This window comes from Aptenodytes forsteri, unplaced genomic scaffold, assembly GCF_000699145.1.
Source record: "Aptenodytes forsteri isolate BGI_AS27 unplaced genomic scaffold, ASM69914v1 Scaffold237, whole genome shotgun sequence".
Taxonomy (NCBI): Eukaryota; Metazoa; Chordata; class Aves; order Sphenisciformes; family Spheniscidae; genus Aptenodytes; species Aptenodytes forsteri.
In genome coordinates, this window is record NW_008794451.1 from 217,060 (window position 1) to 228,162 (window position 11,103).

At 37.4% G+C, this 11,103-nt stretch overlaps 1 protein-coding gene across 1 annotated transcript in view; it reads right to left on the reverse strand.

The window, feature by feature from the left end:
* The window catches only part of AGL (amylo-alpha-1, 6-glucosidase, 4-alpha-glucanotransferase), a 43,891-nt gene extending 32,794 nt beyond the window's left edge, over positions 1 to 11,097 (reverse strand). The window contains exons 1-8 of the mRNA XM_009290443.2: positions 10,987 to 11,097; positions 10,712 to 10,861; positions 7,964 to 8,174; positions 6,875 to 7,041; positions 6,213 to 6,416; positions 827 to 1,008; positions 483 to 594; positions 57 to 177 (exon numbers count right to left, since the gene is read on the reverse strand). Coding sequence (XP_009288718.1) covers positions 57 to 177; positions 483 to 594; positions 827 to 1,008; positions 6,213 to 6,416; positions 6,875 to 7,041; positions 7,964 to 8,174; positions 10,712 to 10,793 — 1,079 coding nt within the window. The 5' untranslated portion in view covers positions 10,794 to 10,861; positions 10,987 to 11,097. The remainder of the gene's footprint in view (positions 1 to 56; positions 178 to 482; positions 595 to 826; positions 1,009 to 6,212; positions 6,417 to 6,874; positions 7,042 to 7,963; positions 8,175 to 10,711; positions 10,862 to 10,986) is intronic.
* Between the last annotated feature and the right edge of the window lie 6 nt (positions 11,098 to 11,103).

Sequence of the window (11,103 nt, forward strand, 5' to 3'; positions counted from 1 at the left end):
GGTTTTGCAAATTTAACTTCACTTGCGATTTTAACTTATAATCAATAATACAATACCTGTGTGGTATGAAGGTTGCCAATGCTATATTCATATCTACAGTACAGCCAAATCGTCTATAATCAGGGTCCTGAACTATGTGAAGATGTTGATTTGGATCAGATTTAGTGCTCATTTTGCCTAAGAACAAGATAGAAAAGAGTATTCATAAAGTAAAAATAGGAATTACATTTAAAAAGACATACAACTTTTATAATTCTAGCATAAGCAAGACACAGGTAGATAAAGGCTTCGAAGGCGTGCGAAGTCTTCAAAGATTTACTAGCACTCAAAGCATTCTTGTATGCTTAAATCAGCGTGGTAGATTTCTCACATAGCAAAAAATGGGATTATTTTGTTTTCCAGCTTATTATTAAGTTTACCTATAAGTTTCTTGAACTAGAAATATATAATCCACATGCTTTAGCAACATACCCTTCCTTTACCTTGAGTTAGAAGGGTTTTAAATTGCTGCACAGCTTTGTTAACATCCACTTGGAAAAATTCCCATAGTTTAATTTTTGGATATACATCTTCCCAAATTATTTTACGGATACACTGTAAAAATAAGAGTTTTGTTGGTTAATAATGTCAATGATTAATATAATTAAGAAAAGCTAAGTGCTCATATGAATTGTTCAGAAAAAAATACTGGGGAGTAAAGGGTTTCCTTAATTAATCTACAAAATATACACCATTTTTTGTGCATTTCCACAACCTTAGAAATATTAAAGGTTTATTCAGCTATTTATAGTGTTCATTAGTTTATACTTAGTTCTCATTCACTTACATTCAGGTGATGATCATTTTCAATCAAGGGAGGGACCCCTTTAGCAGTATATTTTCCATCAGCAACCATACAGGTCAAGTGCCACAGAGCTCTATCCAAGACCCAAGCCGGCTTCAGGTGAGGAGAATTTACAAGGTTGTAGGCACATTCTGGATGCATCCTGAGCCATTCACTGTTAGCAGCTTATTCAAGAAAGGGGGGGGGAAGTAAGCACAAAAGCTGAACACTTAGTTGTTTTGTGCAAATGTCTTAATACCAAGAAGTTAAGGTACTACGGCACGTATACTTAGTTCACGTTTCAACTAAAGTTTTCCATGCCAATAGAAAATCATGTCTTATGCAGAGGTGTGCATTACTGACAGTCATTTGTTTTGCAACAACTACAGTTGCAGAGACTGCAGAGAAACTTAGTTACATAAAAATATGCAATAGTACCACCAATTCTAAAACACTAAAAAAAAAAAAAAAAATCACATTTTTGTTGCAGGAAATACATCAAATAATGGACATGAAATACTCTTTGTGTGTTGAAAGCCAAACATACATCCCAAACCAAGATTTAAGATGGCCTAAGTTGTTTATTTTTTAATATTCTTAACCCTATGTCCTGGTTTTGGCTGGGATAGAGTTAATTTCCTTCCTAGTAGCTGGTACAGTGCTGTGTTTTGGATTTAGGGTGAGAACAATGTTGATAACACACCAACATTTTAGGTGTTGCTGAGCAGTGCTTATACTAGTCAAGGACTTTTCAGCTTCTCATGCCCTGCCAGCGAGAAGCTGGGAGGGGGCACAGCCAGGACAGCCGACCCCAACTGGCCAAAGGGCTATTCCGTACCACATGACGTCACGATCAGTATAGAAACTGGGGGGAGTTGGCTGGGGGGGCAGCAACCACTGCTCAGGGACTGGCAGGGCATCAGTTGGCGGGTGGCAAGCAATTGCATTACGCATCAGTATCACTTATTTTGTATATTCTTTTATCATCATCATTATTATTTTCCCTTTCTTTTCTGTCCTATTAAACTGTCTTTATCTCAACCCACAAATTTTACTCCTCCCCCCCATCCCTCTTGGCCGGAGGGGGGGCGGGGGGGGGGGGGGGGGGGAAAAAGCTGTGTGGTGTTTAGCTGCCTGCCGGGTTAAACCATGACACCCTATCAGATGATACACACACACCACCCAAGAAATAATTAATGAAAAATGTAGCTAAATGGGCTTTTAAGAAAGGATTAGCCGTGACACTGTTGTGTACATAATAAGAAGCGGAGTGGTGGGAAACAATGCCACCGAGTCTTACACAGGAAGATAAGCGCACTGTCTGGTGCATGCAAGTGGAACACTAGTTCAGATCAAACACTACACTGTGTCTATTTTCTAAAAAATCCCCCGTAGCATCAACAGGCACCAGAAGATATGCTGAACAGTAAGAATTAACTCAGAGAAGGTAAAGAGCCTTCACTAGAAAATGGGTGTAATATTCTAATACAGACAGTAGTGTGCATGCAGCAGTATGAGTAAATACATGTATAGTAGAGAGAATTTTGATTTTGGAACTATGACAATGAAGATAAAATCCTCAAGAGTTAATTTCTTTCCATTTTTGGAATGGTCTTAAACACAGTTTAAACTGAAAATAATTTTCACATATTCTTTTGAATGAATCTCTGCAATTGAAAAACTAAATGCAAAAAAAAGCACAGAGTGCATAAGAACCAAAAAAAATTATTACTCAGGTTTTACAAGGTGTTTTTTAAATAATTTTTCATAGAACATGTCATTAATCCATTGTTTTAGAAAAGCAGAGAAAATAGTAGTAGTACTTCACACAAGGGAAAACAAATTATTATACTGGAAACATGAAGAAAGAGCCATTAACGTGTCCAAAGTTATAGCAGAACAATTAACACTTAAAACCCAAGTTTGCTTAGTTCAAAGAAGTTCAAACAAAAATGTCAAAGGAAAAGAGTGTAGTCTCTCGATCTATAGAGTGAACAGCTCTTCTGAACACCCTCTTAAATTACATCTCAATACCATTATAAACATGGCAAAATTCCATGTTTATAAGGTCAAACCATTTGTGGAAATCAAGATCTTCATTGTTTAAATGCCACCTACAACTAAAACCACCATACTTATTTTAAAGTTACAAAAAGCAATAATAAGGTCAGGCTGTTAAAGGCTGTTCTAGGCCAACCAGATCTCCCCCCCCCCCCCTTTTTTTTTTTAAAAATACATATACTACTTCCAAAAAAAAATATTTTTACGCAAAACTAGCTTACTCTATTCATCTAGCAAGAACCATGATTTACTATAAAGGACTTCCATGAGTAAATACAATTAGTTCTAAAAAGACAATGTATCAGTTAAATCTAAGGTGTTATCATGCAAAAAAAAAAGTCAACACGCCTTCCACTAATTCTGGTATGGAACAGAATGATGTTTTCTGATCAGAAGGTAAGCTCCAATGATTCACAATGTAACACCAAAAGAAATCTAATTCTGCAGAAAAAACTTTGCCCAAAACATCACTTGTGATTACATTTGTTACAGCTAGGGAGAAAATACACACAAGCATAAAAATATGGAAATATTAAGGAATTACAGAAAACAATTTCTAAAATTCATTACATTATTATTTAAGAAAATAGTTTCACATTTTTCAAAGGACTAATTCATTGTTATATAAATTAAACACAAACTTAATATTTAGTAGTGATGCCCACTGCCCAAGACTTCTTTTTTTTTTCTCCCCTTTATAAAGCTGAGAAAAGGTGGTGTTTGGTGCAATTAGTTAAGTGCTTGGAAGCAGGATTTACCCAAGTGTTAAATTGCAATTAGACAATAGTAGCCTCTTCTGAAAGATAAAGAAAGTATAATTTATTTCAGTTTATTGTATTACTTCATATGATTTATTACAGCCATTGAAAACTCAGAAAAGGAAAAAACAACTCTCCTTTTTCTATCTCCTGGTGAAAAGTACATGCCAGCGAACACTTATTTGAGGGTGTTTGAACACCCTGAAAGAAACAGCAGTCCAAAAAGGGCACATCTACCCAGTTACCAGACAGGGTTTGCAAGTTTATCTATGATACTCCTGCTAATGTGCCAAAGGTGCATCTATATTTAACATTAGCGCATGCATCTACTTTACTTTTAAAGTCAGGCCATAGATGCTGGCTTTCATTAGAGACTAACAGAGACCTTAACATCAAAAACTGATGCCCACCGTTCTCTACTGTGCAAGCAATCTGTTATCCATTCCAGTGTGAAAACCAAACACCTTGGCTTAACTGCTTAACACTGAAAGTGAGCTGTCTGACTTGACAACAGGAACAGAGGGGAAGCATTGCCATTTTTACACAGTGGTCTCAGCTAGAAGGCAGTAACTACCAACAGACAGAACCACTGTAAGCTGAGGGCTCATGAGCTGTTAGAATTAGCAGCATTAGAGGATTTACTGTGAGACAACTCAAGCTTTTAATGCAGACATGCTGCAGAACTAATAATGATGTGCAAGTATCCATAATGTGTTCAAACTAACTGACTATACATTTTGTGTGGTTTTTATATTCAAATGGGTCTATGGAACATGTTTTACAATTAAATCACTCTAATGTGCAGGAATGAACTAATTTAAGTACTAGAAATTACCGTTCAAGTAAAATACCAAAAAAAAAAGTGAAGTTAAATTTCCATCTAATCAAGATCCAGACAAAAAGAACCCCAAAAACTATTTGCCTATTTTCTTATTTCAAAAGCCCCCAAAGTGTTTTACCTCCACAGGCATATACAACATTATTGACTACTCAGACATTTATCAATGTATCTTTCTGCTTATGCTAAATTTGGCATTTAACAAAGTTTGGAGTCAGTTGTAAATCAAGAGGTTTTGATTATAAACAACAAAGTCCGGGGGGGGGAATTCGAGTTTAAAAGTTTGAGAGTGGGAAAGAAAGCCATCGAGTATACCTTGCTTAATGGTGTAAGTCAGGACCATGGTCATTTGAATATTTCTATCCTGTTAGAAGACACTTCTAAACATCCTTTCACCATAGTACAAATGTTTAGTCATCCATCCCAAGGAAGATTACTTTGAACTCTGATCATAACCTGAAAAAGTCCTTCTACAGATGTAGCCAAGTAATAATGTGACATTTTTCTTCTCAAATATATTTTGGAGTCTAATAATTAGTTTAGACTTAGATATTTCTGTCCATAAAAACATTCTCCTTGGTAGCATGCAAATATACACAGTAAAAAGATGACAGGATCTCAAGCATGTGTGAAACCGAACTTCTACTTGATAAAGTGCAAGAAATTTTTTATCCGAAATTGGGAGAATGTTTAAAAGCCTAATTCCCTCAGACACATAGCCAATAAGTATACTCAGTAACTTTTCAACAAACAGATAGGGCAAACAACAGGGCCCACATTGCATTGCAGACTGACAGGACAGGAATGTTTGGCAGCAGTCAACACCAAAGAACTAAAGCAAATAAAGCTTGAAATTCACAGATATCTGTAGTTAGGGTTTTTTTAAGCCTCAGAGGACTGTAACATCAACATACAGAACCATTTGTTGTACTCCCTGCTATGAGAATGCTAATTATTGTGATCTTTAGGATTACAGCATAAGATGAAAACTGCATTATAAACATAATCAAAATAAACTCATTATCCAAATAATCAGCAAACTTATAAATGATGAAGTACTATAATTTAAATTTCATCAGATCATACTGAAGAAAACCCACCGTCCCTCTCTGCACAACAGACAACTTTAGCTACGAAAAGCAAGAGAAGTAAAGCCTTCAATGCGTTGGCGTATCTATGCTTAAACCCCCCCACCCCAAACACAAAGCTCTCTCTTTTTCTTCCTTTCCCCACAGACTGAGCTGTAACATTTCCTCCATTGCTTAATCCTAGCCTCTTGTCCCTATTCTGTTTGTTGTCTGCATTTTAGATCCAAATTAGAGCAGTTACTTTTAAGCAGCTACAAAAATAATACCCTGTTTAACAAGAAAGTACTCAGTTTATGTTCGCCAAATAATTCATAATGCAGATTCCATTCATTTATGTGGGAGCTGCACACCACAGGTCATAGAAATAAGCATATTATAAAAATACAGACATATGCACAGTTCATTAATTCTGAGAAGGGCTCTATTCACTCTTTCAGTAACAATACTAAATCTTTTACATCTGTTATGGAGACCTATCAATTATAATTGTAAAGAGTTGACCTGGATTTGAGAGATTCAAAGACAGAGACAACTAGGTTGCTTAAAACGGCTACTAAAAGATGGGTGCAAGGGGGAAAAGTTAAGGGAATAATGAAATATGATTCTAGGACCAATCTGGTTATTAACACACACAAAAATCATACCAGTATGATTGTAGACTACATCTGTGATGCAAAGCATATTCCATTCATTTTTCAATTTTTCCACAAGAGCTCCTATATCGCTCCAAGTGCACTTTTTATTGTGGCTTGAAAATTCAGGATTTACTTCTAACTGATCAGCCAGTGAATAACATGATCTAGACAGTCCAAGCTTCTGCAGCGGTGTAAAATGAATCATGTTGTAACCTACGTAATAAGAAGCCATTTATTAAATAAGAAAAACAAGTTACAGTCAAAGTTAATTGAAAGAAGCATAATAAGTTACAGTTATAACATGTACTTAAAGCTATTGTTTGGATTAACCAGCGCAAATGAATCTGAATCTTCCCCTTGAAATTCTACATAACACAAGCTTTAAAAAAAAATCACCCTGTCAGTTCTACAAACTTCCAAGTCTATCTGAAATCAAAACAGTAAAACAAAAGTGGTTTCCCATATCAGGAAATCCCTGAATTTTTGCACCTCTGCAAATATTTTAATCATTTCACTGACTTAATCTGTTAAATAAATTGAATCTCGTGGAAAATACTTAGTCTACAAACTAAAGAACAAATGAGCTGTTTACACTGAAGCTCTTCAGTGTAACTTTGGGTTTTGATCAAAACACAGAAACATATATCCTTTAATATATGTATTGGCATTACCTGTTTCTTTTGCAACTTTAAGCCTATCTTCCCATTCATGAAATGGTCCCAGACACTTAGCGAGGAACGTCTGGAGTGTAATACAATCCAAAGGTAACACATGATTATCAGCTCCAACACGCAAAATAGGATCCACAACTATGTAACCTCCACCACTTTTTTCATTTCTAGGAAAAATTAATTTTCATTGATATAGTAAACACCCATTGTACCAGTCAGTTTCAGAAAGAGAATCCAACAAGCACAGCTATTTCAAAAACACAGTAGCCCAGTACAGTGGCTGGGGGGAGGTGGGGAACAGGACTGCAGGGCACCTGAAGAAAACAGCAAACACTGAAGAGATGTTCATCTCTTAGGCATCATCTCTCTACTGGACTTATGCCAGTTGCTTACAAGAATACAGTTGGGATACAGAGCTTTAAACTCTCTGCAAAAGTGAGATACCTTTGTTATTTTTTGAGACAGAGTACTGGTTTCTCCTTTCAGGATATGGTCAGAAACAAGAAAGCATGACTGCCCATCTTTGATACAAAGACCTCCATTTGGAGCACCATCCTCGGGAAGAGACCCGAACTAAATGCCCTTTTAAGCCTGAGGGAATTTAACCACCCATTTTCCAGAAACTCAGAATACCAGACTACAATCATTACAGATACTGGCATTCTCCTCTGCGCTTGTCCTGTTGAGACAAAGGAGGAAGTAAAGAATGTGAAGTAAAGAATGCCAGAACCTCTGTGCTAGAAAGACCGAAAACAACCTTCAAAGTCAATGAAGAAAGTACAAATTAATCATTCAGATACAAGTTTTCAGTCATTGGCATTCTAAGTAAAAATGGCTCGCCTTTCCAACGTTTACAGAAAATTCATCAACTTTGTTCCGTATATATTTTCCAGAGTATCTTTGCATCAGAAAGTATTAGACAACCACCACAGCTACTCTCTTTCATTAGCAGATTCAGATAGGCCCCACGGTTGCAGTTTGAAAAATGCATGGAAAAAATGTTTTTATTCTTAACAGTGATTTCTCCAGGTTAAAATGTAGACCAAGGGAGCAGACTGCCATTTGGCTGTAAGTATAGATTTCACTTACCCAAGACTGAAATAGTACTGGTACGACCCAGAAATTTGGAGATCCAGCTTGCAGTACTTGTCAGAGTCATCTTCTTTTCCTGTGGGATTGTGCCACGATAGTGTCCTGAACTTGTGGCGATCAAATACTTCTCCAGAAGCTGGATAATTTGTGTACACGGTAACGGGCTTGCCTTGAAGAGTCGGGCCCAATCGGAACTGTAGTTCAAAACCTCAAGAAAAAAGATAAAATCACTTTATCTGGAGGACTAAATATTTCTATTCTGTTATTACAAATCATAATTTTATATTATGTTAAGAAGAAAGTGCACCAACATATCTGCCAAGAATTTTGGCAGAATGGTCTATTTCTACAGCATCATCTCTCCCTACTTTCCTAACACTGTTCTTTGCACACTTTACACATAGTCCTTTTCCTTTACTTATATGGCACTATTTATCTCCTTTCCAATTTGTTCCTCTTTGCTATATAAAAAGTCTTAAAAACAAAACACAGCAAAACATCAAGATCACCAGACTACATACAATTTTATGCCGATTTTGATTCATGTAGTATTTAAGTATTTAGGTTTACCAACTCTATATATTAAGCTGACCCATGAAAACATCTGAAAAAAAATAGGAACACATTTCAAAACAGAAGATATTTCAAATCCCTTCATTCTTCATTGAGGGTTCACTAAACAACGCTAAATTCCTTATGCTTTTAACTGTAAAATGATATATACTTGTGTGTAATCTACAATGTACAAACAAATTGTTAAACTTTCAGAGAGCTCAACAAATCAAAGGGAGTTTTGTATATGTGCTGCAGGTCACACACACACATAGAAAGAGCACTATTTAGGCTTAAGATACCCATGATAACAAGAACAAAATTAAGTTTAAATATTAGGACCTAAACCCATACTATAGTCTGTTCAGTTGGATATGAAAAATTCAGTTTAGTCAACAGGTTTCAGAATAGGTTTCCACTTGCAGGTATGAGGGCCACCATCATGTGCATGGCTAATTACAGGGTCCTTTCAAGTGACTGAAACAGGTATAAGTGTTTGCACAATAACTTTTATTAAATTACATGCCAGTCATGTAGTTAGCTGTAGTAACACACCTACTACTAGCCCTAGCAGTCTACAAAATTGGAGTAAAAGAAACCTGAGTATTTGTAAAAAGAGAAAGTTATTAATACACAGATAATGAATTATAAAGTGTAAAAAACCCTGAACAACGGCAAGTTCCAGTATCTTAAGTTGAAAAAAAGCCACTTGCTTATTAAGTAGCATCATGGGGACTCTAATATGAGAATTCAATGTCTGAATATATTTAAATGCAAGTCTCACCAAGCTTGCAGTTTCTCTTATTAACATGATCACCACTGCACCAAAACCACCATGTAAAGCAGTGGTTTTAGGATCTGAATGTCTGTCAGGTAAAATGAAGCTCATTTGATTGCAAAAAAAAAAAATCTTACAGGAAAAAAAAAACCACTTTTGGAAGGTTAAGTACACTCTCCCCAATACTGTCCTGACATTTTATTACAGGGATTACTAAAATTAGATCACAAGGATATATGCCATTGATATCTTATTTCCTGTAACAGTTACACCAACATCAGGAATGCTGTGGCAAAATTAGCTATGCCCTCTCAGAGACTGCTACCAGCAGAGGCACTTTGAATGTTTGATAGCTGTGCACTTCTGTGTGACTCCTTCCAACAAAACTTATACAACTGGAAGGATGAGTTAATAACGGAGGTTATGGTCAACTCTGCACTTCTTCACTACTGACATTTTCTTAGATTACACTATCAGCAAATCTTTAAATCAATACAGTTGAAGAGAATTCTTATTCTCAAGAACCAAAATCTTGCTCCTCTGCTAAATCACTTTGATATTAGGTTCCTAGATCAATAACATAAAGTCATAAACCCCACAAAATTTCATGAGTAATAAAAATCGTTGCATCATTAACAATGGTTTCTAAAGACAATGGCTTTAGTTTTATAGTCTGAATTTGCTGACCAGCATAATAGTGGACCAATTAGTGGGGTGTTTTTTGGTGGGTTTTTTGTTTTTTTTGTTGTTTTTTTTTTTTTTTTTTACAAAGAGACTTAAGAACACTTTCAGAGAAAAACAATGTCAAGTTCTTAGAAGTATGCGGCCAGAATACTAACCTAGCACAGCTATAAGAAATCTTACAGGCAAGATAAGATTTAAGAGGTGCTAAAGATCCCATATGCTGAAACATTACCTTAGACTTTCCAAAGTGCTAGTATTACTGATATATTTCAAAATTATAATAATATATATATAATGTTATGTGTTATATAACATTAATATATAATGTTATGTGTTGCATAACACATTGCAGATAAATACTAGAGAGCTTGACTTATAAGGACATTCCCATGAAGACTGACAGCTCCTAGCTGATTTGCTCTTCATTTCTCAAGAGTTTTATGAGCCAGACTGAACCGCAACCGGAGCCCATAGAGCTCTGCAGTGGAAGCAAGCATGTCAGAAATGGTTTCATATTAAAACAAGGTAATAAGTAAAAAAAAAAAAAAAGAAAAAGGCAAAAAAACTCCCAAAAAACGAGAACACCAACGCAGGCAGAGCTCCCTTTCCATTGCTGCCTGAAGAAAGTGGCGAGCTCCCGGCCATTTCTCTCTCACCCGGTCCCGGGAGCTCCCCGCCGAGGAGGTGGAGGAGGAGGCTGAGGAGGCCGCAGGCCGCCGCTCCCTACCTACCTTGCTCCAGCCTGAAGAGGGTCTTGTCCAGCTTCTCCATCTCGCTGAGGTGCAGCAGCCGCGTCTCCTTACCGCTCGGCATGGCTGCGGCCGTCTGCCCGGTGCTCCTCCCGGGCCAGGAGACTCACTTGGCGGAGGGAGAAGCGAGCCCTGCCGTGAGGGAACACAGACAAAAACCCACAGGTCAGCGGCGACCCGCGGGAGGACGGCGGCCGTTTGGGAACGCCTCGGGGGCGGCGCGTTGGGGACCCCCCCCCGCCGCCAGTCTCGCTTACATGTTCCCCAGCCCCAGAGAAGAGAGGAGACGAGGCGCGGCAGGGCAGGGAGAAGGGTATAAGGGAGCTGTCAGGAGGCACCCAGCCCCCGCCTGGCCGGGGACCCCCCCCGGCAGC